Source organism: Acipenser ruthenus, chromosome 10 (assembly GCF_902713425.1).
Source record: "Acipenser ruthenus chromosome 10, fAciRut3.2 maternal haplotype, whole genome shotgun sequence".
In the NCBI taxonomy this organism is placed as follows: Eukaryota; Metazoa; Chordata; class Actinopteri; order Acipenseriformes; family Acipenseridae; genus Acipenser; species Acipenser ruthenus.
In genome coordinates, this window is record NC_081198.1 from 17,972,551 (window position 1) to 18,000,334 (window position 27,784).

Consider the following 27,784-nt stretch of genomic DNA (forward strand, 5'->3'; position numbering starts at 1 on the left):
TTTTTTTTTTTTTTTTTTTAAGAGAAATGGGTTGTCTGTTTCCAGTTTAAGTTTGCAAAAAAATAATGTATAATTAACTTTAGCGTTTGCTTTAAGTTTTCCTACAAACCAATTGATTGCACATGTACCAAAATCTGACAGTGTACTTTCTGACATTACACAGGTCACGTTTTGGTAGATGTACCACATTCTGATGATATACCATTTTCTAACATACACCAATATTGGACCGGCCAAATCGGTACAGTTGGGAGTTTATAGTAACCTATAAAATATCTATCTGTCTGTCTATCTATCTATCTATCTACCTATCTGTATCTATCTCTATCTATATTTTGAAATGTATCGTTAAATAAAAATAATGAAATAGTATCGCTACAGGTACGTGTTTACTGCTGAACAGTGTGTCCAAATTCTGACAGTTCAATGGAAAATGCGAGACTAGGACTATCAAAAAAGTCTCTAGAGAATTAGATTGATATTCCTCACCATCTTTCTGCAGACATGCTGGGGGAAGTTGAGAAATTTGCAGGGGCTTGCCGATGACAGTTTAATTATTTTCTGTGAAGGTTTTCTGTGCAGTGTTTGTATTTTCTTCCTTGTTGAATTTTTCTCGGCCCTCATTTGACCATGGTAAAAAATCTGGTTATTTTCTTTTTAACGGTTTCTGTTGGAGACTATCTCGCTTAAACATTTAAATCCTAATGTGATGTCTCTGGTACAAACCATCTGATGCAAAAAATGCAGATGACTGTATCAGACACAGTGATATGTGGGTCTACTAAATAAAGGGTTATTATAGGCAGTGTTTTTGCAGTTAATGAAAACTGAAATTGAAATTGCTAAAAATAAGAAAAAATCACATTTTGTTAAAATAGGAACAAACGAAAACATGTTTAAAAGCTAAAATATAATAGAAACAAAATAATAGTATAACAAACTCTTATTCAGCATAGCCCTTAAACTAGTGGTACAGGTGTTATCTATTTTTTAATAATGCAGTGACTAACCATCTTTATCTGTATGTTTCATTTGTGTAATTTTAAGTTGTATTTTAGTTTTATTGAATATCATGATGAGAGTGTTAAGATATGGATGACCACGCGGTGAGATATTTGTTTTCCCCACTGCTCCAAAATATATAAAAATTTGCAAGGTCAGTCACTAATACAAAAACCCAGGAATGAATAGAAAATCAAAAGGGTACAACATCCTTGGTATTTTTTATAATGTTAAGTCCAGTTGTTAACAGAACACAGCATGTAATATATTTATTTATTTTTGCTTTATTGTGCTTCTGGTCATACAGGAAATCACAGCTGTTTAAAAATGTATTCCTTTTTTCGTTGAGGAATTGATTGGGGGAGGTACTGTTAAGCTCCTGTATGGAGCACATGCACACACACTCACAACAAGGAGTTCTAGAATTTGATTCCAGTAATCCACGTGGTCATGGAGGCTGGGGTCTGGCTTCAGGAGCAGGTGGGAGTTTGGGATGGGCGTTACATTCTGGTGTTGCAGATGGAGGCTGGGGTCTGGCTTCAGGAGCAGGTGGGTGTTAGATGCTGCTGTTGCAGGGATCTGCAACCCTGCCCATGAAGATGATGGTATTGATAGACACCTCGCGGATCAGCAGCAGGAAGGGCTTGTTGGCGTTGAAGAACGCGCGGTTCATCTTGATGGAGCGGCCTGTGGCAATGACTGCAGTGGATGCCGCTGCCTCGCTGCCTTCCTCGTTCACCTGGGGAGAGCACATTGAATTCACTTGGTTAAAATCATTTTTAGTTCCACAAAGCTGTGTGTTTTTGTGTTGTCGGAATGAAGGCACTATACTATGGATATTGCCAGAGTTTAAAGACACATTTTCAGTCCTAACCACATTTATAAGAACATTTATGCTCATTCGGTTCCAAGTAGCTGACTGATCTCAGAACTTTGTCAAGTTGAGTCTTAAAGGATCTCAATAATTCACCCTCAACAGCATGCCAAGGCAGCCCATTCCATACCCTGCTCCCTTCCCTCTGTCCTAAGTCTAGCTCAATTTCTCCCTCTATCTTCACAGTATGACTGCATATCCAATATCTGATAATCAACAGCAGGAAAGTTTGTACATAGTCGGAACATTTTAGACTCCATGATATGCCGTCTTTGAGTTTAAATGCCTTAAAAAAACCTGCATTTTTTTTTTTAAATATCTGTCTTTACACCCGTGGTTAATGGTCTTGCATGTTCTTGATGACTATTTAAAGATTATTGTAAACAAGCCTGATTTTCTAAATTCCAGTCTAAATTATAGCCTGTAAAAATAGCATATCAGAAAACAATCAATCATTGTCAAAATTCCAGTAAATCTCATCTTGTGTACATATCTCATTCTGTGCAAAAAACCACAGCACTGGTCTAAAGTGAACTCATTTTTATGGTTTATAAAAGTTAATATTGTGTATTATAAGTTAATATGTTGTGTGTCTCTTATTATAACAGAAACCATTTCACACTTGGCTTCGCATTCCTCTCTCCCAAGCTGAACAAGAGGACATCTCAAGATACTCCTTACAAACTGCCTCTTAATTTAATTAAACTGGTTTAGGATTATTTAGAATCCCCGAGGGGCATTTATCTAGCAAAGTAAAGTACACTTACTTCTAAGAAGGCTTTGTGAAATGCTTCTGAAATGTAAAGGTCATTTTGTTGTCCTTCAACCATACCTGCAAAAAGAAAGCAAAATCGCAAATATAGTTACTCACCTATCTCCTTCAAGAGCAATAAGAATCCAACATAACCATAAATGAGTGTGAATCAATACTAGTGTAACATGCAATATATCAGACCTGAGATAAATATAGTTATAAATATGGTTTGTGAAAAGTAACTATTATTTGAAAATAATTAAATACATATCGCAGAAAGTAACTATTATTTGAAAATAATTAAATACAAATTGTAAATAATTGAAAATAATTAAATACAGATTGCAGAACCTAACTATTATTTGAAAATAATTAAAATATGGTTTGTGGAAAGCAATTATTTGAAAATATTTAAATATGGGTAAAGTAGTTGAAATACATTGAAAAACTTTAAACTCTTCATAAATATATAACTGTCACATACAGTTCTACACATGCATTCTAAGCAGGTAAAGCCCTGTCCTTGTTAACCACTCAACAATTATCTTTTGGAAACTGTTCTATTTCAATTAGATTTGATCTGATCAATTAATTGAAATATTTGAATATTTTATTTCAGTGGGTAAATATTTGAAAACAATGACATATCTTTAACCACTGGTTTAATGGCCTGTTTTGAAGTTATTGAATTGAACATGTTTAGCATTTTCCTCGTTAGAAATCCTCACCCGATCGGACTGTAATCAATGCATTGAATCGGCGTTGTCAAGACACATCAGACCCATTGGAATGGTCTGTGTGGTCCCCCATGAGTAACACATGGGGTTCGCACTGCCACTGTGGTCTCCTTGATGGCATGCATCCATTTGACAAGTTTCTTCAGGTCCAGGCTGCTCTCCACCTCCGCCAGGTTCACCCCGTCATTGGGCCGGATCAGAACCATTGTGATGTCATCCCCCTTGTAAGGCAGCTCCAGCACCTTGACCTTGTCTTCTCGGAACAAGCCGTAGTGAAATTTGGTCTCCTGGTACATCATTGAAAGGTGATGATAGGGTTGCCCAGTCTCATGAGAGAAACGTTAACAGATTGACTTTTTCTGCATTTCTCCTTTCTGGTGGAAAAAAACGTTACGTGGGTAACGTTTTCACTTTCAACCACGGTGCTTCGTGGCAGCTTTTGTCGAAATTCTTTTTTTAATATTTATTTTCTGTGAATATTAGTTTATGGATAATCGTGTTTGCTTTTAAACAAATTAAATTGTTACAAAACAATTACTATTATTTAGTGCATTCGTTTTAATTCCGTACATGGTCTTGTAGTATTGCTAAAATATACACTGCGTTTTTTCTTTATATATTTACGGGAAACCTCGGTTAATATAATTTTAGGAAATGACATGTCAGCACTGTACTTGCATCCAGAGCGTGTCTGCCGATGAAAATAAAAATACGGCTAAAAACAAAACAGTATTCGGTTCAACAGAGACAGTCAGTAGTTTAAAAACAAATAAGTTAAATGCTCCGTGTCTATCTGTGTAGTTTGAATTTTGAATGTGCCGCCCCAGCTTGCTCTGCGACGCTCAGCCAATAGGCAGGGACGGGACGCTGAAAAGAATTGTGGAATATGTGGGAGCGAGTCATAGAAACAAAGGTATATTTCAAGGTTTTAAAATGACGTATCCCACAATTATTTTGGGGTAGTATATTCTGGTACGGTATAAGCTTTGTCTTTCTTCTGAAGATCAGGTTAATGCTATAAACTGAAGTATCCCAAAGTAAGGAAAATAGGTCATCGTTGGCAGAAAATACAGGCAAAATGTACAAAACTAACATGTAAATCAAAATACAGATGCATTATCTTAATTTGATCTACTTTCTTTGCTACCATTCAGTCACCTTTTTGGGTTGAAGGTTACAGTTTCCATTTTGTTCAGTTTGTGTTTGACATGTTCTGGTTGTCAGCATGGCTCTTTTAGCCAGAAAGGTTGGACAGCTCTGTTTTTTGTGGTGTTTATATATTTAAAAATCACTGAAGTTCCTCACCTGGTAAACTGCACTTATTAGGGTCAAACAGGTCCCTCAAGCCCATGCTCTGCAGCTTGTCTTTCAGGCTGAAGTTGTCTGTGATGCCGAATCGTGGTATCTGCACTGCCACTGTGGTCTCCTTGATGGCGTGCATCCATTTGACAAGTTTCTTCAGGTCCAGGCTGCTCTCCACCTCCGCCAGGTTCACCCCGTCATTGGGCCGGATCAGTACCATTGTGATATCATCACCCTTGTAGGGCAGCTCCAGCACCTTGACCTTGTCTTCTGGGAACATGCCGTAGCGAAATTTGGTCTCCTGGTACATCATTGACACTGTACACTGATCAGTCTCTGACCTGTAAAATTCACCATTGAAGACATTCTCCTTGTCAAACTTAGACTTCCAATTACCCTGTTATAGAATGAAACGAGGAAGACAGAAAACAGTTCAGAAACTTTTGTGGAATACCCTTAAATGCTGGTGTCATAACTCTTCAACTAAAACACTGAGAAGGACTTCATTCATACCCCAAATGTTACGATTTTCTAGGAATGATGAAGGACTTGAGTGAGGGTTTTTATTGCCCTTTTAACCTTAATCAGACCCTTGTTACTGAACTTCTTTCTTGGCATTGTGAAAAGACCATTCTTCCCTTTCCAATAATTTTTAATAAGAACACCCCCAGTGCAGGATGCAGGATTGTAACTGCTAAGACAGGCACAGCATTTAATGTGATACCACCCTTGAAGAAACCATGTTTGTATGTAAAATGCAGAACAGATATCCCGCCCAGTCATTTTGCAGAGGTAGTAAATGCTGCAATACAAAGTTAACAAGGAGCTGACTGTGGGGTTAAAAGGGCAATAAACACCCCACCCCTAGTTGTCCATCATTCCTAGAAAATGCTCTTGTGTGATGGTTTGCAAATTAAAATAATTGAACTGAATTAAGCATCCTTGTAAAGGGAGTTTGTATGAGCTGCTAATATCTCATACACCATTTATGCGCAAATCTTCAAATTTTCAGTGTTCTGGAAACTTATCTATGATACCCTTCACTTTGACCTGTGACCTAATATGGCTGCTAAACTAGCGTCATGTGACTTTTTGGTTTCCAGATGATGATAAACAGTTTAAGATTTTGGCTTCATACTTGGTACACATATTTATTCTGTAATTAGATCAAGCTTTATCGTCTTTATAGTTAGTACACAGCTGTATTCTATGATTCTCTCAATAAAGGTTCATTACTAATGGCGTCCAGGGCACATTAACCATTTCAGTGCCATATCTTTTTCACATTTCTATTTCCATGTTTACAAACCATCTGATCTGATATGACCTTGCCCTTAGATAATGCTACCATGATTGCGTTGTGTTACTTCACATTTCTGTAATATGAATGTAGTTCACAGCTCACCTTGAAGTAGATAGTGTTCACTAGAACAAGGGCTGTGTTGGCGTCAATGGCTCCCTCAGGTATGACGTCTTGGATACGGTTTTCGGTTTTGTTAGAGATCCACTCGTTTATAATATTTCTGGACAATTCAGGCTTTTCCTAGGAAGAATTGTTTTACACTTTTCATTGGCTATTGTAAAGAAACTTATCACTTATATTTGGATAAAATTCACTAGATGCGATAAAAAAATGATAAACTCTGTTTTAGAGCAGGTGCAGTGACTTTTTATTGTGCTGATTAACAATTGACATCACAAAGATGCTGCAAAATGAACTAGTGATCTTCGGCAGGTGTTGTGACTCTTGGTCTCCCAGTTCGTGGCCTGTCATTGACAGAGTGTGTCTGGTTATACCGTCTCGCCAGATTTGAAATTGCTGGCTGTGAGCACGCAAGATGGCGAGCCACAGTACGCTGCCCAAGTCCAGCCTCCAACATGCCAATTGCATGAAGGCGCTGCTCTCTTGACAGACGTGGCATATTGTTTTTTTCTGTGATTTTCTTTATTGCTTTTATTCAAGCTTGCAATTCAACAGCTGAAATCACATGCGGATTTGTATTCCAACACTGGACAAGGGTTCAAATTCAGAGGTAACCCCAGTGACTGTGATTGTCAAGTAACAGTAGATTGCCAGCTGGACACTCAGCAAAGCCTGCTTTCTATCTGCTGAAGTAGAGTGCAGAACGCTACAACTGTGAACATTCAATCCATTACAGTTACTTACCTTGAAGTTGAGAGGCATGAGCTTGGCGTTGTAGACCAACTCGCTGATGTCCTGGTAGGTCTGGTTGAAGTTCAGAGATTTGTCCCCAAAGAGCCGGTTGGCAGATATCAACTCCGACGACTTGTTAGCTTTTTTATAGAGTCTGCAGTTCAGCTTGGCAAAGAAGAAGTGGACCTGGTCGGATGTCTTCTCTGTAATGGTATCAAACTGGAACACCTGAAGGAGAGTGATTCACACCTTTGTTTTTTAATTATATTATTATCATTTAGAACACGCAATTATTTTACCACAGAATGTCCGATAATGCTCCCTCACAACAGCTTAGAAGACTGAAGGTCAATGGGCGCCCTAACCTCTTTACACCCAGCAGCTCTTCAGTAAATGTTGGCGAGGTACTGGTCTGTGAAGGACAAAGACCAGCCCTGCAAGTGTCTGCTTTCAGCTCACTGGCGCCTGGCCAGTAGGGTCCACTGTAGCACGATGAGGAGAAACAGTCTGCCTCCCCTAACCAACTAGAGCTTACATTGCTCCCTTTGGAATACACAGCATGTTGTTAATACCTGTTAAATGATGATAAAGTCCACTCTAGAAAGATATATATTTTTTTAATGTGCTGCTCATTTAGTGTTGTGGCCAAAATAGAAATACATTCTAGAACATTTGCTGTTTATGCACTAAATTTTAAAACTGCTTTACATTAACTATTTATGTTCTAAAATGTGATTTATATATAATAGACTGCAACCATAACTGCCCTTCTGTTCATCTAAAACTACACGCTTCACAATTACTTCCAGTTTCAATTCAAACAGCTGAATACAATTAAAATATTGACATTGCTAGTTTGCTACTAGTATACACTTAAAACTCACAACAACATGACTATGTTGCTCCTACTGTTTTGAAATTGAAGCGTGTGATTAGTTGACAACAGTTCCTGAGATTGACTGTCACTTTTGTAGTCGACTGACTTTTCCGGCGCTACCCTTACTAGGCAGTGTATCTTAAAGCATGAGGTTTCATGCAAGTTATTTAAACATGGAACACTGGACCAGGCAGCCCCAGCACCACTTACACTCATGATCTCTTCCAGTGTCTTATCACAGGCCCCGAGCTTGGTCATGGCGAAGGCTGTGGAGATGCTGATAGGAGACATGAAGATGTTGCTTTTGTTGGCCTTGGAGGCAGCCAGGGACTTGTAGAAGGACAGGGCGAAGCGGGTGTTGGCCTTGGAGAGCTCCCACACACGAGGGTTGGTGGCATGGGGGGCTTCCTCCAGTTCCCCCTCATCAGTCTCTGTCTGTTTCATCTCCGGGCGGCGGTAGATGCACATGGGGGTGAGAGGAAGGTCCCGGGGTTTTGCTGTGCAGATGTCCTCTACAGCAAGACTGCCACAGAGGCACAGTGCCAAAATGGCTAATAGCCTCATTCTGCAACGGAAGCACACAATACGTTGAGTGTTTACCATATCTGCCATCTACATACCAAATGGGTGGTAAAGAACTAGAACAGGTCCTTCAAGAGAAAGACTTTGGTGTTGTAATACACTCATTGCTGTCAGCAACTAGACAGAATTCTTGACTATACAGTAAAACGTGTAAAGTACAAAGGAGGTTTTGTATAATGCACTGGCGAGACTATTCATTTCTGGTCCTCGTATTACCAAAAAGGACTTTGTGGTCTTGGAGAGAGACCATTGAAGAGCAACCAGACTAATGAGCTATGAACATTGGCCACCCTTTAAAAAGGTTTCTGATATTGTCATTTAATCCTGTACTTTAGAGTATAGTAATCTGTCAAGTGCCAGTTAATCTGTAGTATTTTGTATTTAATTATATCCTGATGTAACTATCACTGACACTGTTATCTGCTCCGTTATTGAATCGTGTTTTGTCAAATACTTGTACTTGCTAGAACCAAAGTCATTGTATTTTATCTTGCTCTTAATTGTATTAATACTTGTACTGTGATTCTTGAAATGTATTTTTGTTTATGACTGTAAGTCGCCTTGGATAAGGGCGTCTGCTAAGAAAATAAATAATAAAAGATTGTGTCTTGATAAACTTAAATTGTTTAACTTTTTTGTTGTTATTACTATATGGCTGATCTTGGGATGTTTTACATTGTTTTTGGTCAGACATCATATTTTGTGTTGTTAAATTTTGCCAGCACATTATCATTAGGCCACCTCTGGCTTCAGTCATTCCATGTGGCTGAGGACTGAAGTCACAACCTTAGACTCGAGTTACTCATTGCACTCCTAGTGGCAAATACAGGTAATTACGTATAAAACAAGGACAACATTACAAATGTGTTACAGTGTACAATTCTGTAGTTCACATTAATATCTTAGTTTAATAAAAATTCACCTTAATGCTACAGCAGATATTACTTTAATTATTATTGCTTACATTTTCCTAATTTTGTGGCAATATCACAGAGTCGCCAAAACAGTTTGTACCTGTATCTGGAGCTATAGTCGTCTAGTTTTACTCCACTCATGATTGTTACTTTGCTGGAGTCAGATCCATCATCAAACCAGTTGAAGCTGAAGCCAAGTTACCCAAGAATAATATATATATATATATATATATATATATATATATATATATATATATATATATATATATATATATATATATATATACACACACACACACACACACACACCGGTATAAATGAATAGGGGGCTGTACAATACAAGTCGAAGTCCACTCAGCGTCATTTCTTTCTGATACAAAGACATCTGATGCAGATTATGTGGTCCATATCGAACTAGGATGCTGTGTACAATACAAGCTGATATCGACCCAACCCCTGTGGTCAGAACGTCTGCACGTCCACCCCACAGACACGGAGTGCAGTGGCAAGCTGCTGGTATCTTCATTATTTTATTTGAATTGAAGTTTGACAGGGAGGGGGTTAAAAGCCAATCCCTGCAAAAACGTGGGCAATGTGGCCATTCCACAAATTGTCAATCAATTGTCCACCTGTATAAAAGGGAAGAGGGGAGTCCGCTCCCCGCGTTGTGGTTTCTGAGAAGGGGTGAATTAGCAGTGTCTTGGTAGTCAGGTATTGTTTCACTATTTGAAATAAAGAAAATTGACATGCTTAATCTCTCTCTCTGCATATATATATATATATATATATATATATATATATATATATATATATATATATATATATATATATATATATATATATATATATATATATATTACACACACACATAAAACCTAACTGTTGCTTAGGGCAGAATAACAGGCACTGATGATGACATTAGCCCAGGTTATAAATAGTAACAGGCTACCAAATCAGGAGCTGTACATGCAGGACTATATTCACGATGCATTAATAGAGCACTTCCAGCTCTATGCATTCATTATTAACACTGCCATTAGCATAAGGGAGTTATTAAGACATTTATTAACTTCTAATAAAAAAAAACCCTTCATTCTCATTGACACCCAACAGTAAAACTTTTCTAGGATGCCACCGTTGGATTTTATAAGTGGGTAACACTCCAATTCAACAAAAAATGTGTCAGATGTGGGATTCAAAACATTTTCTCCAGGGGAGATAGTAACCTGAATACAGTGCTATATATCATTAGTCCACCCTGGGTTTCAATCAGTCCATGTGACTGTAATGGCTGAAATCACCACCACAGACCTGAGTTACTCTTTGTACCCTAGTGGCCATGGGAGCAATAACATGTAAAATAAAAATGAAATCATGTAAGAGAAAGTGCTATGGTGTTCACATCGATATGCAAGTTTAATGGAAATTCACTTTTGTGGATTAGTTAGAAAACTGTCGATTTGCCAGTCACCAAATAAATACACTGTAGTCAATCACTTTGAAAACTGAAAAGAAAAAGTAGTGGAATTGACAATTCTGCATTTCTAATGCTTTTGTTTTGACTAGTAGCCATCAAAACTTTTATTGTAATTCTTGAGAAATATTAATCGATAATGTTATATTATCAGTGATGTTAGTTAGTGGCATTTTAATGAATATAGAAATATTTTAACTGAAAGTGGTGAAGTGTCAAATAATCCATCATTTTATTGTTTACAGTGGATTTTTTTTCTTTTTTACCTATTCACCAGTTACTGTCAGTCTTCTCTTACCTAATATTGCTACTCCAGACCCATGTTAATAAAATCCTTCTGATGCAAGTATAATCCAATCACCTCAAAGACACAGAAAAATAGAATTGAGATCTTGTCTTACCTTGTTTTTTTCTATTCAGTTCCCTGTGTATAGAGCAGAAACGACACAGCCGTGAGACTCAGGATTGTGACAGAGATCATAAAGCGCACTGCCCCAGGCTGACAAACACAGCGGGGAGGTCACTGTCCTGCCGGCTGTCCAGGGGGTTGAAACGGAGTTTGTGGTGTGCAACGTTTACACAGACTAACAAACCATGGTTAACCTTTGAACTGTTGATATTGTTATTAACTTGTTATTTAAAGAATGATGTTCATTAAACTGTTGTGGGCTGCTTTAATTGTCTAGAAGGTGCTTTGAAACCTTTATTTAATACCACAGTAGTTCTAATAAAAAAAAAAACAACAAAAAAACACACTTGTGTGGGGGTTGTCAATTTCGGCCCTCTAGCACAGGCCTTTACTGCAGCCTTGTTGTATTCTGTTAAACTTGCATCCAGGTCCTAAAGCAGTCATATGACTTAATACCTGTTTAACCTGACGTAGAACGGTCCTCCAGAGTGGCCAAGGAGCAAAGAAGAATTAGGGTAGACTTGATTGAAGTTTTTATAAACTTAAAAGGAGTTGACAAAGTTAAAACCAACCAATACTTTAAGCGCAGCACAGGTAGGAGACACTTCTTTACAGAGTGGGGAGTGTATAGAATGGTTTACCTAGTCATGGTGTTGATGCAGAATCATTACGATCAATTGGCTACTAGGAACCGATGGCCTCCTAATTTTGTTATGAGCTAGAAAGATGCATAATGAGAAGGAAGCTGAAAAGTGCAGTGCAGTGAAGAAAAAGTCTACAAGATCACATTAAAAATATCCTTGGAGCTTAAATACTATCACTGCCTACAATCCTGGATCCTTCTGAACTAAAGGGTGATAACAAAACGTCATTTTCATACTATATATATATATATATATATATATATATATATATATATATATATATATATATATATATATATATATATATACACACACATGCATATATATCTATCTAGATCTATCTATATTGGCTGTATACATTGGTCCACCTGAGAACACAGAGTTTATTCCACATACTGCAAATCAGTCATTATAATGTGCTTACCCAATTACTTCTAGGTCTATTCAAATTTCATAAAGTAATTCACTGTCATTGATTATTCTATACTGTTTGTAAATGTCACGGTCATCAACGGTCACACTGATAGTGCTGGTTTTGTATTTACAGTCGTGGTGGGAGATGCATGTTTCTGACAAACTTGTTTGGTATTTACTTAATGGAAATACTGTGTTGTAACGACTTGAGAATTGCATGTGCAAAAGGACAGTGACAGATGATGTGCTGTATACCATCTTCTAAACTGGGGGTTTAAAACCAAATAAAGACAAACACACAAGCATCGGTTTACAATGTTATTTAATCACAGTCCCTGCCAGTAAAGAATCACTGTTACATCAGTTACACATTTTATTTTCACAGGTTTTTTTCTTAAACTTCCAGTTAGTTAACCCCTCCACACCCCCCCCCCCCCCCCAAAAAAAAACAAAAGCAGATTATTGTATTATACAAAAATGCAAACCAATTTTCACACAGTGAATTATTTTACAAAGAAAAACGTATAACGGCTACATCCATATTTGGAGAAAGAGATAGTTCTAAACATTCCTTAAATGGAGTATAATATAAAAATGAACAATTTAAATTTTTTAAACTTGTACCTTAATTTAAGCAATCTATTACAAGATAATTTGGGAGTAATCATCAAAAAGAATTACATTCCCAATGTTAGGAAATTTAAATAATGCAGCAAAAGAACAGCCCAATTCTGTTACAATGAATGCAGTTTGAGTGTAGGCAGCATGATTCCTAAAGGAACAAAGAGTAGCAAAGGAAGCCATCTTGGGAGGCAAGTGCTCAGCTCTGGGCCTGCCCTTAATAGACTTACCAAGTGGAACTATTTCCACAAAACAAATCAATTGTGACATTTTTAGTTTACCAGATTTTTCAGAACATATATTTTTTGCTTGTTTGCTGAGATAATCTGTATTTGATTAATCAAGATACTAAAAAACCCAAGTTATAAAAAGCCTAAAACTTTGAGCACATTATTTAGTGGGAAAATGGAGCTCCCTTTCTGGACTTTAAAAGCCTTTGGAAGTTTTTTTAAGAGCCATTACCATTGCTAATAGGCTGTGATTTAGTGAGATGTATTTAGTTCAAGTTGTGGTGTAAAACATCAATACATCTCTACTAGGTTCTTAAAGAGGCAGCCTGGCACAAGTAATATTACATTTCAGGGATGTTGATATATATTTTGGAGGCTGTTTGTATCCGTCACTGACCAGTGTCTCCCAAGATGATATCTATTTATGTGTATTTCTTTTTTTAAAGCCACTCCATATGAAACCACAGCAGTCAGGGACCCAAGGTAAAGACAGATGCTTTTATCATCAATAACAGAGACATCCAATTGAAATCTAAAAGACAGCGATCAGTAAACGGTCATTTGCACCACTGCAGGTTAGTTAGCTGGGGGCAAAATGGCAGAATAACTTCTTATTTCTTACCCCAAGAGTGGAAAGATAAATTGGTATTCTGGGTATTTGTTTTAGTAGCTAACAATGAATTACATTCCATAATCCTTAAATAACTTAATATTTTAAATGATGGAAAATATCCCCTTTAAAAGGGTAGTGAAATGGGACAGCATACTACTCATTATATGAAAGCCATACTTTATCCTAAAATTTGAAATAAAAGGATGCAATGTCCACTTGCATACCTCTTCCTGAACTCCCAGGTAAATTCAAAGCAGCAGCCAATTAAAAGTACTTGTCCAGTGAACAAAATAATTCCATACATATTCTCTGCCATGCACATCCATTCATTATTTGGATCTCAAAATGTACAGTTTTGAAAGAAACACATTATAGCGGACATTTATTTTATTTTTAAACATTATATCTGGTACAACTCTAGGTTAAAGGAATCCTGGGTTACTTCACCTGGCCGGTGAAATGATCCCCTCCCCTTCACTGGCTTGTTTGTCATCATTAACCAACCACTCCCCCAACTAACTAACATGCTTTGACACAGAACACACTACTGGGGTGCATGGGTCAAGCAGTAACAGACTTCATGGCAGGCAAAGCAAACTTTCTTTAACTTAGAGTACAAGAAGCCATGTTTCAAAATCAACATGGTTTGCTGTAGCCCATGCTTCTTTAAAAACTGCACATTTGACCTGTGTATCTAATGCAAGTACAAAATAGGCAAGATTGATGGGATTATTTTGTTAGCTACAATTACTTTAAAGAGAAAAGTTTTACAAAATGCCATGATTGTGAGCATTTCTCAATAAATAATCCAGAAATTGCAGATGCATGCACTCTCTTTAGGAACAATTCATACATTTCATTACATTTTTGTTTCGTCTGTTGTGTTTACCCATGCTTCTGCATAATGGACTAAAAAATAGCGATGCTACATCCAGTTAAGAGATTTAGCATGCTCTACCTTCAGTTCCCCTGACTGCACTACAAGGAAGGAGTTAAAACCATGACCTCATCAACCATGGTGTGGTTTAAATCGGCTTAATAAACCATGGTGAGTTTGTGTCAATACCTGAATACACAGAACATTCAATACAGTACAGCCTTACATTAAACTAGAGATTTTCTTTTGTACAGACACAAAATGGCTAAGTAAACAAACGTTACAAGTCTGGCACTGAACTCCTTTACTTATGAAAGGATAAGTGATGTTCAGCTTTGCATTGGCAACCAGTTACAGATCATTGCATTACTGATTTGTAGAGATCATTTAATATAAATGCTTACTCAAAGCGAGTATATTAACAGTTGCACGTTATATTTATTTACAGGTGTTATGTACTCAAACCTTAAATATAGTCAAGAACCTGCCTAAAGGCACATTTACCAAGAAAGATCACCCAATAATTCAAGCCAACTGGACCAGGCTGTACTCTGGTTGGGGTCTGGTCTGGTCGAACATCCCTGTTTTTAGCTAAATTTTGAAAGTGGCAATGTCCATGTTTAACATTAAGATTAATTTGCCAAAAGTTTGGATCAACCACTGTTCATGAGTTGGACCCAGATTCTATCTAAGACTGAATCAGGGAGTTTGTGTTTAAGAGATCAGAGCTCAGAATATGGGTGTGATCGTTTCTACTATGCACTGTCACCAAAGAGGCTGGACTCATTCCACAGCCTCACTTCATCTGAAAGGTTTGTATGTGGTGTCTTTGCAGGGCTCTCTCGCATCCAATCTTTACAATTGCTTAAGTGCCAATAGCTCTGTCCCAAGCAATAATAACAATAAAAATATTACACAGAGATTATACTTGAAAGAAGTTCCACCAAAAACGGTGCTTAAGATCGCACACTGTCTCGAGAGACCAAAATATATATGGGTCTAGAATATGACAGACACATCAGAGTGAAGCAGAACTGGAAACTGTACCAATAATGAACATTATTTTTAAACTTGAGTGTTTACACTCTTAAAAGGTTGATACCAGCTTGAAATTAAAGCTGAAAGCAGAAACTGGGCTCAAGCTTAAGTCAAAATGTAGTCACCCCCCCACCCCCTCAATGTGAAACAGTGCACCAATGAACAAATGTAATGCACACAAACCAATCTTCACTTCTCATAAGCACATACTAAGACCACATTTGACACCAGAGGTCATGTGACATCTTAATGCAATAGTCCAAGGGGAATGAAACTACTTCATCATCATCTATGACAGACAATTTTGAAAGGATAAGCAAATGATAGGGACCATCGATTACAACCCAGATTTGAGATGCAAATGAATGTTCTAACTCCCATACTAGTCTCCCCTACAGATTTATTTTGTGAGGTTTGAATGCTGACAAAAGAGAAAAAGTTATGGGAACACAGAACTTGTTAATGTATCTTTACAAAAGTCTTAAACGTTATAAGTAGTACAGTCTTGCAGTTCTGCAACAGATCTGAATGCCAGTTCCTTACAGTTGCTAAAGACTAGGAGGCTGTGCCTTATAGTTTGTATGCCAAAGTCAGACTCTAAGGAAAAAGATAGCTTCAAATGTGTAGCAGATGGGGGCTTGTTATTTATGAAATTGGTACAGTACTGCTATCAGTGGTAATCTGTATGTTTGAAATATCGTACAGTGAAAGAACAATTAAATCAAAAAAAGCACACTAACCTGATCTTTATGGTTTCCTAGCTATATGTCTTTGTATATTTAATGTAACCAATAGCCATGACTCCAGAAAATGTGCATGTAAGCAGATGCAGCAAAGTGCTCACTGCAAAGGTTTCCATGGAAACACAACTAGAGAGCTTCTGTCAATAGCATCTGGCTATGAGCATTGTGGAATGGGTCTTTGGTCAACCGCATAGTGTCTTGAACAAATGGCAACACCATCACTATCTGTCAAACATTGAATAAGTGAGATCTGTGACATTGCCTCAAATGTAGATTATATCACATTGCTGTGAAATAGTGGTCTGGATATTTGAAACTAAGATAGCAAGTCTATCCAAACTGGACATAATATTATGAAAGATTGGTGCCACCAAGTTCAAAGGCTCCAGCTTCCCATCTCTGTACTAATGCAGGGTTTATGAGTGTATGTATCCTATGGCTATAACTACAAACTGGATACTTTTTTTAAGGTTATAATAATTGTATAACATGTTAAAGTGCCTTGTATTCTCTGCCTTCTTTGTTGGTTACAAATAATTAATAAAATACCCGTCTATGAACTGAAATAGTGGTATCACTGTGTTTTAGTTTTTTCAAATTACAGGATTGTTGCAGGTTCGTGAATGTAAGAACTCTGAATGTATGCAGAGGTAGTGGGGGTAGCAGGGGCATCAATCAACCTTTTTGCCTGTTAGACACAAAGCCCAAATCTTTAGCAACCTTTAGAAACCTTGAGTAGAACTACTTGTGTATGGAAATGTAGTTCTGTTTACAGCCCCCCCACTTGCTTACTCAATTGCTAGCTGGCAGGGTTGAATCCCAGAAGCCCCCCCCAAGGATTAGCGATAACCTAGTCTGTAAAAAAAAAAAAAAAAAACATGCAACTTCACAGAAGTTATCAAAGAAAAGAAAAAAAAAAAAAAAAGACGTTACAGTTTAGAGTTCAGTGCAGGAGCAGCTGTTGGTGGCTGTTTAAAGTCAAAAGAACCAAATATACACTGAAAGAACAATGGTGCAACCTGATTGGTCTACAAAGCTTTTGTTCTGTACTATACATCATGACAATTTAAAAAACACACTTATTTTTTTTAGGATTTCTAAATACTTCCCATTTCAGCCACTGCAGAATCATATTTCCCAGACTGGCACTGAAAAGCGAGTGATAAGGGCTATTGGTTTTTGATAAAGTGGTCAAGGTTGCTGCTTTCTATGTGGTTACCAGAGATCAATATAAATGCCAGCTCCAGCCTTACTCATTAGAACTGAGCTTGCCTGAGACAGGGCATTCAAACATATGCTCTGAATAATTATTCAGAATTATTCTGAATAAAAAGGAATTCTGGGAGTACATTGCACACACTCACATTTATGCAGACATACAATGACACTAAAGATCCTGGCCTGGTTGGTTGAATTATAAATCTGAAAAGGTGTAAAAATCTTTAGTATACAGGAGGGAGCAAGGCTAATCTGATCCTGTTTGCTTTAGTTTGATTTGGTAATGGGAGGAGCACGATTCAGGGAACACTGTGTATTTGCAAAGAGTGATGAAAGCTGTGTCATTTTAAACAGTCCCAAAGGTTGTTCACTTGTAAACAGTTTAAATGGACTAAGGTTGCAGAAGGAACCGTGTTGCTGTTTAAGAAAAAAAATTCAGCATATCTTTGTTGCACAGGCAATATACTTGAAGCAAAGCCCCAGGTAAAGCGTTATTAATGCAGGATTCTTAAATCATAGTTTCATCAAGCCACAGAGGGCAAAACCTACTGATTTTAAATAATGTTGACACTCTAAAATTAACTGTTCTAAGTAAAACTGGTAATGTACTAATTACACTTTGCTTGATAGGTCTAGAGATCCACTCACTGTTAATACAAATACTCACTCACACACACAAGCAACCCACGTATATAAATATGTAAACTGACTATTTGTGACTTGGATGACAATAGGTTTCTTATTGTTCGCCTCACAAGATAAGCACACCACCAACAGCTGCTTTTTTTTCCAGAATATATAACTTCTAAAGTTTTTATTTTGCTTTTTTCAATAATTAAAAAAGAAAAGAAAAAAAAGCTTGAATTCCAAGCCAATATGTGTTGCAAATTTGCAGACCGGCCATGCCCGTCAGATCTAATTCAATGTGAAACAGTATTTTGCCGTGGCTAGTCGTGTCTTTAACAGGGGGCTTTGCGTGGGGGTCCTGCCAGCTTTACTACTGAAGATGATTAGTTGTGTACACGGGGCATAAGATATCTGGATATTCTGTAAGTCCTAACTGTTTTCCATTACCTGCTACTCGTGTGAACTATTCTTTAGCATAAGGAGATTCGGTGTACGTTGTGCCCTGTGTACAGCACAGTTGACAAAGGTGGCTGATTTACACTGGGAGCCTGGTTTCAACCAGACTCTAAATTCAAAACCAAGCCAAGTGTAGTGGTTACCTATTATATACCCAGAGGTTTCCCTTTTAAAGTTTTACCTAAACAAGTGCGGTTTTACAATAACAGGTTACTGTTGCTTTTCTCAGTATTTTATTTTTTTGTGTGGAGCATGTTCAGCCTTTTCTTAAAAAAAGCCCAATTCTCAAAACTACAATTCCTCAAGTCCAGTTGCAGCAATATAATTCCTAATTCAGTCAAGTAGACAAACATTTCAACTTATAACATTGACGTTTGTCTACGTGACTTCGTTAATTATAGGTTTACATCAAGATCTCAACCACTGTAGTAATAACGATCACTGACCATATTAGTTTTAATACATTTGTTTCTTATTAAGTGTGGCTATTTATAATTTACCAGCTATTTGGTGGCTTCAACATAGAAGCATATCCAGGTTTGTTTTGACAAATCAAAAAACATGAATAAATTAACCAAAAGTTTAAAAAGATTCAGTTGTAAGCATATTACCATCCTGTGTGATCAGCGTTATTTCATTTTCAAAACACACTAAATTTAAGGGTCTATTAATACCAAACTAATGCGATTTTAAGTTACCAACAGAATAGTTTGCAGCCAGTTTCTATATCCACTCTAGTTTTGTGAAACTCTAGTGAGGGTACAGGTATCTAGGCATATAATAAAGTAACCAACAGAACTGCTTCTTAAGCTATTTTCAATTTTAAATGCATTGAACAAAAACAGTGTAATATCTATCTGCCCTGGGACCCAAGGCGCTCAATTATATTAAAAATTAAAGTTCATTCATAGAACAAAAAGAGAAAAGAAATCTTAAATTCACTGCAGATACTGCTTATTTCTAAATAAAATGAAGACGTGCGTTTATCTACTGTATTGCCAAGAACACCCCACCCACAAAGGGAGACTGAACTATGTGGTTTTTATATAAATAATGTAGGTTAAATGTGCTAAAATAGCCTCAACGAAGCAGAGGGCGTGGAACAGGTTCAATTTCTTCTGCTGACATTTTCTACCTCAGTTCAACAGCAAATAGGGTGGAGTGTGTTCTCCTTCAACGAATTTGTAAAGGATTTGAGACATGCTGCTCAATATCTTCCCTCTTTCCCAGAGGGGTGGTGGTGAAAAAATATGACTCCATTTGGAGGAAACATGTTACCACATCTTCACTGTGTGGAGGTGCTGTGCCTTGTCAGCGAGCAGCACGATCTCTTATGAGGAGGAGTGGCCGACGCCATTCACCTGCAGCTCAGAACTGCTGGCAGAGTCTGCAGACAGGCTCAGGGAGGAGGTCTTGCTGGACAGAGAATTCATACTACTGTCTTGGACCAAGCTGGATCCATTCACGCCTTCACTGAAAATCAAGAAGAAATCAAAACAATTCAGGTAAAGAATGTGTGTGTGTATGCTGAAAATACGACAGCTGTGGAAAAACACACACACACACACACACACACACACACACACACGTGAATACTGTAAAGACATAATTATTTGCAACCAAAATATTTGGTGAATCACACCCACAAAACCTATTCTGCTCCAGAAATGTTGGCAACCTGTTGCAATATGCAACGTATGTATTGTTAGTGGAATTTGATATATTCGTGCCAAAAAAGTTTGCGGTTTTTTGTTCATACGTGAAAAAACTCACAATAAAAGGCTTGCAAGTATTTATGGCTTTACAGCATATTCAGCCATTCTTAAACTGAATTATTAAGGAGTTATCCCCAGCTTACTTTTCTCCCCATGTTTTAGCAAAATTAACTAAATTGATAATTCATTCAGTGTATCCTAGTATCTGATTGATCTGGGAACGTCATCTAGTCAGCTCTTAAAGAGAAGCCAGCAGAATGGCTTGGCAAGCTATTCAATACACTCCTCACTATCCTATTTTCCGACCCAAGCCAGTCTTTTCTCCTACTGTGTCCGCTGTTTGAGAATGTGACTGGGGTTAACTTTTTGTTGATTCCTATTACAAATTTAATTAGGGATGCAAGTCAGTTACGATTGATCCAGATTTTTATCAACTCTCTCAGCTGTTTTTGACGTCCAATCGGTTTTCGATAAAACCATCAATTAAAGTTTAAACCAGTCGGTTGTAAGTGGCAAATCCCGTGTGAGCAGAAGTGCAGCTCACGTGATAAATATACATCTGACTATGGATAAGGCCCTTACACTTGAATTCAATCAATACGTTGATAGAATGCAGCAATACAGCAATTGGCTGATTTAGTCAGTTTTGCATCATTCATTTTGTATTAGGTCGACAGTGTAGTTTAACAGACACTACAGACTCCACTTAATTTTTTAATTGGAAAACTTCCAGCTTCAGTTTTTCACTTCTTAGGACGCATTTTAACAAAACGTTTAAGTTAGGATACGAGCACTCGCGTCCTCCAGAACGAGTGCTGTCAGCCGTCTGCTTTTTTTCGCTCTGCAAGTCCACCGTGCAGCCATATCCAGAACTTACAGCACCGGAGTACCACGCAGTTCTGAATTGCGCACAGGCCAGCCTGCAGGTGCCCAGCCAGCCAAGGACTCCCTAGCCAACCTAACCCCTACCCCACCCTGGCAGCGCTTGGCTAATTGTGCGCCGCCTCTTGGGAACCCGTCCACGGTCGGGAGTGGCATAGCTTGGATTCGAACCAGTGATCTCCAAGCTATAGGTTGCATCCTGCACTCTGTGCGGCGTGCCTTTACCGGATGCCACTCGGGAGCCCAGGTCTTGTTATAACTTTTGATTTAAAATTAGTAAGGGATATGAATATGAACCGTCTACATGCGACAAAGTGTGCGATGAGCTCCCGAAAATGCCTGCCGATGTAGTGCTGAAACTGCTTTTTCACTGTACAAAAAAGTCGGTATCGCTCGATTTGGAATTTTATGTAAATGTTGGTTTTGGTTAGGGAAAGTCATAACCGTTGCATCCCTAATTTTAATAACTTTGATTAATCCTCTGAAACGTGAGTCAACCAAGTTCATCCTAGTTACTATTTCAAGTGCAGCACAGACCAGGTTATGAAAATGGAAGTTTAATTTGGTTTAACTATGTGTGAGATAGTCCTGCCAGAGTTTCATACACAACAAAAACACCAAGGTACTGTGGTATTGAATACTATATTTATTTTACACATTTATTTCAGCAAGACCAGATCTGGCAAACTGGACATGTAGCATACAGATGTTCTCACATACCTGAGTGCAAGAGAGCGGTCCTCCATGTGGACCTTGTGTTCAGGTTGTCCATTTTCTGTCGGTGACATTTTATACTGATCGTGAGGCGCTTGACTTTCCTGGAAAGAAATAAAATGTTTCAGATCCTACATAAATCTAGAAATTGAGCAACAAAAAAGAAGCAAACCCATTGTCAAAGTTACATTGGGTTGAATGGACATAGATTACAACAATGAAACAGCTGCTGGTGTAGTAGTTAGCAGTTCCACAGTAAATACAAAATAACTGTTGTAATATATCCTTTAACAGAAGTAGATTGGAATAGAGAAAACATCCACAGAAAAAGGATGGCTATTTTTCAAAAATGTAGTATTACAGGCGCAAAACAATTACATCCCAAAAGTAGACAAATCAAAAACAAATATTTCAGAGAAAAAAAAAGCACTTTACAGAGCGTTTAAAAGGGACAAAGAACAAAGCACACAAAGAGAAAGGAACTGCAAACGCAAGCAAAAAAAGTTAGAAAGGCCAAGAGATAGAAATGCGCATTGCCAACAAGGCTAAAATCAGACGAAGAGAAAAAATAGCAAACATATTAAATGATTACTTATCACAGGTTTTTACAAAGGAGGTTACTGACAGCATGCCCCACATGTTGACCTGTTCCTATCCAGTTTTAAATAACTTTGGCATAACAGGCAGAAAAAGTGTTAAAGGGACTAAGAGCTCATAAAATAAACAAATCCCCTGGGCTGGATGAGATCCTCCCAATAGTACTCAAACAAATGAAATAGGTTATTTACAAACCGTTAACCAAGATCATGCACAGTCTCTTGAGACAGGGGTTGTACCGACACACTGGAGAACTGCAAACATAATACCGATCCACAAAAAGGGAGACAAAACCGAACCAGGTAACTATAGACCAATAAGCCTGACTTCTATTATATGTAAACTTATGGAAACTAGAATAAGATCCAAAATGGAAAATGACATACATCAGTGGTGGCTAATATGTGGATTGCAAAAGATTTTTGGTGGATCTGGGAAGAAATTAGAACAAGCACTAACATACAAGCATACAACAGTTTTTGTTCCGGCTAATGGACAGAGCCTTATGTGTCGTCCAGTAGCACAGATGAAAATATCCAGACAGTTTCTGCATATGAGACTCAAACAATGCTTGTACAAACATACATTTTAATTTAGGCGCGTGTGTGCGACTAGAAATTCATAAACTCATCGCTCAATTGTGATGTACTCTGGGAATGTAGTTTATTGATGTCTACTGCCCACTGTTAATCGAACATTAAAAACTACAAATCCCACACACTGCCAATTTCACTGATTTATCAGTGCGATGGCTACTAGTTTCCAGACAGTTTGAAAACTTGTCAAACCAAGATGAGGAAAATAAAATTAATTTTCATGTTATTGGAGAGGTTTCAAAAGAAAACCGCGATGAAAAACATTCAGATATGTCAGCGTCTTTACAAGAAATGAGCAATGAAGGTATGTCAGAAGATGAAAGCGAACAGGGAACTTTGAGAAGGGCTCTGTTAGTTAGTGTGGTCACAGTTGCAAGTAGTAAAATAACATACAAGTTCAACCAACAGTGGCTAAAAGATTTTCCCTGGCTTAAGTTTGACAATGTTAAAAAAAGTTTTGCACGTTTTGTCAGGATGCAGGGGAACTGATGGCAGGCAAGACTGCATTTAACAGAGAGCCAGAAGTTTAAACGTGAAAATCTATTAAAACACAGTGCTTCAAAACGGCACGCAATGTGTGGAGAGGCATACACCCAGAAACGTCAGCCAGACCATCCCACTACCATAAACAGGCAAGTAGCCCATTCTGAGGAAGATGCTGCCAGGCAGTTAAAAATCATTTAAGTTGGAAAAAAAGTTCAAAATTATAATTTTGTTGATGCAAAAGTATTGAACTGCACAAGTGTTATGTAAGAAAGGAAGGGAAAAAAAGATTTGTAGATATTCAACAATAAATTTGAGCAAAATTTGTATTTTTTTGTGTGCCCCTAAATTTTTCAGTGCGTGCCTACATTTTTTTTAAATTAGGCGCACATGTGCCTAAAAAAGTTAGCGAAGAGCCCTGCCTACACCAGGTTTCAAGACTCGGATGAAAAATGCTGACAAGTTTCTGTTTTATAACTACCTATGCTTAATATTAAAAATGCTTTGATTGCGTGTGTTACATTTTTGTGGTTGTTTTGCTTTATTATTGCTATCTTACATACTGGACATTATTATATTAAATCCAGCTAATAATTGTTGGTTATAGATTACTGGTGGATCGCGGAGCCTGTTGAGATCCACCAAAACGGATTGCAGTGTTTGGTGTATTGGCCACCACTGCCCTATATGGTAACAGTATCCTGGGAGTCAGCATGGTTTTAGGAAAGGGAGATCGTGTAACTAACCTGCTTGATTTTTTTTGAGGATGCAACATTGATATTGGATAATTGCAAAGCATACGACATGGTTTATTTAGATTTCCAGAAAGCTTTTGACAAAGTCCTGCATAAAACATTACTTCTCAAACTGAACTCAGTAGGGATTCAAAGAAATGCATGCACATGGATTAGGGAGTGGTTAACATGTAGAAAACAGAAAGTACTGATTAGAGGAGAAACCTAAAAAATGGAGTGAGGTAAGCAGCGGAGTACCACAGGGATCAGTATTAGGTCCTCTGCTCTTCCTAAACTACATTAATGACTTCTGGTATAGTAAGCAAACTTGTTAAAAATGCAGACGACATTGGGGCTCCCAAGTGGCGCATCCAGTAAAAGTACTCGCTAGAGTGCAGGATGCGCTCTATAGCCTGGACGTCGCCGGTTCGAGTCCAGGCTATTCCACAGCCGACCGTGGACGGGAGCTCCCAGGGGGCGGCGCTCAACCGGCCTGACTACAGGGGTCACTGTTGCCCGGGAGGAGGGAGGGTTAGGATGGCCAGGGTGTCCTCGGCTCACCGCGCAACAGCGACCCCTGTAGTCAGGACGGGCACCTGCAGGCTTGCCTGTAAGCTGCCCAGAGCTGCGTTGTCCCCCGACGCTGTAGCTCTGAGGCGGCTGCACGGCGAGTTCGCAGTGTGTAAAGAAGCGGGTAGCTGACGGCAGACGCTTCGGAGGACAGCGTGTGTTCATCTTCGACCCTCCCGAGTCAGCGCAGGGGTGGTAGCGGTGAGCTGAGCCTATTGGGCATTTCAAATTGGGGAGAAAATAATAAAAACTAATTGGCAACGACTAAATTAAAAAAAAAAAAATGCAGACGGCACAAAAATAGGAGTGGCAAACACTGTTGCAGCAGTAAAGGTCACTTAAAATTATCTAGACAGCATTCAGAACTCGGAAGACACATGGCAAATTACATTTAATATAGAAAAGTGTAAGGTACTGCACGCAGGCAATAAAAATGTCCATTATAAATACCATATGGGAGATACTGAACAGACGACTATGTGGCGATCTGATTCAAGCATTGACAATGTCGACCCAAGGGACTAGGGGTCACAAATGGAGATTAGATAAAGGGGCATTCAGAACAGAAAATAGGAGGCACTTTTTTTCACAGAGAATCGTGGGTCTGGGACCAACTCCCCAGTAATGTTGTTGAAGCTGACACCCTGGGATCCTTCAAGAGGCTGTTTGATGAGATTCTGGGATCAAGAAGCTACTAACTAAACGAGCAAGATGGGCCGAATTGCCACCTCTTGCTTGTAAACTTGCTTATGTTCAGAACAAATCTGCAGACCCCTTTCAGCAGGACACCACATCGTGAGGTCTTCTTCAGGTGTTTCTTCCTTGTTTTGTACATTAGCAAACCACTTGATGCACTCACCATGGCTATTTCCCTGGTTCTCTTGCCAATCTCACGCTCCACCTGGTGCAGTTCCATGCTCAGCTGTTCGCTGGAAATCGGCCCTGCTGCCCACTTCTGGGGTGGAGGCTGGGCGGCTAGTGCGCTCGCCTCCCTTTGCAGCAGCAATGTGTTACTAGCAGCCTAAAGCAAGGGGGCCAAGCACAGACACAACTCATCACACCTCACTGCAAAAACTGTGCCACAGCACACATAGACGAGACCAAGATCTTAAAGCAAAAGGCTCATCTTTAGAGATCAGCTTTTTTTTTTTTTTAATGCATTCACAGTTGATGTTATACACCTTAATTCATAGTTCCGATTTGTGAAGCATGAATATGAGGAATAATCTACTGATTATCGTATTATATGAACAACTTACAACCAATACATTTTTACTCTGAAAACATTATTGGCTTAAATGTGTATAACATTACATTCTTCCAAATCTGTTCCTAAAATGGCTAAATAGTTCATGTGAATGTGTCACGTGATGATCAGGCAATACAACACAACAGACTGTGTGCTGTTGTGGGATATCGCCTCAGTGTCTTCCCACCACACGCACCCTGGAGTGTTATATTACTATTATGGCTAGGTCATTTGAAATTAAAAACTAAGAAAAATGTTTAAAAAGAACTCTTGGCATTGGCATGGCTATTCATCACACAGCCCATTCAAATGGACAGGAGGAGGAACTTTGCCATTGTATATTACTGTATGATTTTTTTGTTGTTGTCGTCAAAGACAGACAACAGGCTTCAAAATAAAAGCACACACGTCAATAAATTGTGTTTCCAGCAAAACACAACCCCCAATCGGATCATACCCCTTATTTGGTTATCACGGTAATACAATTTAAAATGATGATTTGTATTTTTAGCAAATGTTCTATGGTATCCTATTAAACTAGGGGTCATATGAAAGGTTTCGGTGCAAACTGACCAAACTCGGCTCAGTCAAACAGAAAAGTATGTGTCAGTGTCATTAAAACCAAGTCAGACAAAAATTACATGCAGATTCACAATTTGTTGGAGCGTCATAAAAACTGGAGGTTGCGTAGAGGATGATGCAAAGGAAAAATGTCTGACAGACACACTGATTTACCTTTTGCCGCCTAGAAGGTTGTTTAGTTAGAAAGAGGCTGGATGCCTACAGTCCCTCAGTTGTAACAGCCTCTACTGTGCAAATTATGAATCCCCCTGGATAGAGGCATACATAGCCAAGACCAATGAACTGTTATTTTTAACAGACCTCCTCCTTTTTTTTTTTTTTGGCCCAATATTACATGCAATGAGTTGTAAAAGTCCAAGGTTTTAAACACATACTTTGTTGGGTCCATTTATTGTTAAAATCACTTCCTGTGCAAAACATATTAGGATACATGCTGCACATAGGACTGGTTAGGTGAAAACAATTTATTATTGCAGTGGTTGGATGAACTGGCTTCTAAATGAGTGAAAATAAAAAATAGGGGAATTAAATGATCTCTGAAAATATAAAGGATTGTTTCAAAGGCTTGGTTATAACACTTTAAACCCTTTGCGGTCCTATGTCGGACCAGGTCCGACATTACAATTGTTCCTTTCCTGTCCGACATCATCAAAAAGACGTCATGCACAGGTCTCTAGTCGTTTTTTCTCCGGAAAAAGCCGAGAAAACCTTTCAATGGCCGAGTGAGACCGGTAGAAGCCGAGAGAAGAAAAAAAAAAAGAAAAGGAGGCAGATCTGAGCAATACGCATAGTCCCATCACCACAGACATAACACGGACATAAACAAACAAGATAGCTGCTTCCGCATCCAGCGCGCAAAGAATATCACAGATATTTGCCAAGCTTTTTGAGATGTTATAGTAATAAAATAATGACTTGGATTGCATTATTGAGGTGTTTGGTGATAAAACGAGTGATCAGGAGATGATTTATCAGTATGCACAACTATGAAGAGATGTGATAAATACAGCGAACAAGGAGTGGGGCAGGGCTGGAGATGCAGTACCTTTTAAACCTGTTTAACTAAGAATAAAATTACTTTTAAACAGCGCGTGTAAAATA

At 38.3% G+C, this 27,784-nt stretch overlaps 2 protein-coding genes across 6 annotated transcripts in view; both read right to left on the reverse strand.

Moving 5' to 3' along the window:
* Positions 1–1,266: 1,266 nt before the first annotated feature.
* On the reverse strand, positions 1,267–11,202 carry serpinc1 (serpin peptidase inhibitor, clade C (antithrombin), member 1). 2 transcript variants are annotated; one of them, XM_034019976.3, is made up of 7 exons: positions 11,073–11,202; positions 7,912–8,266; positions 6,837–7,052; positions 6,075–6,212; positions 4,673–5,066; positions 2,644–2,708; positions 1,267–1,741 (listed from the first exon to the last, which is right to left on the reverse strand). In XM_034019976.3, exons 2-7 carry the CDS (start codon positions 8,263–8,265, stop codon positions 1,559–1,561), a joined length of 1,350 nt encoding a protein of 449 aa, XP_033875867.1. In that variant the 5' UTR covers position 8,266; positions 11,073–11,202; the 3' UTR covers positions 1,267–1,558. The 2 variants fall into 2 exon arrangements, with proteins under 2 accessions (XP_033875867.1, XP_058887894.1); XM_059031911.1 differs by lacking the exon at positions 11,073–11,202 and adding an exon at positions 10,970–10,989.
* Positions 11,203–16,085: 4,883 nt separating this feature from the next.
* LOC117404056 (roquin-1-like) overlaps positions 16,086–27,784 on the reverse strand; it is a 78,412-nt gene continuing 66,713 nt past the window's right edge. For 3 of the 4 annotated variants that reach the window (XM_034924171.2, XM_059031906.1, XM_059031909.1), the window contains 3 exons: positions 25,712–25,873; positions 21,879–21,976; positions 16,086–20,034 (listed from right to left, as the gene is read on the reverse strand). In XM_034924171.2, coding sequence (XP_034780062.2) covers positions 19,893–20,034; positions 21,879–21,976; positions 25,712–25,873 — 402 coding nt within the window. In that variant the 3' untranslated portion in view covers positions 16,086–19,892. The remainder of the gene's footprint in view (positions 20,035–21,878; positions 21,977–25,711; positions 25,874–27,784) is intronic. The other variant, XM_059031908.1, reaches the window with a different exon arrangement.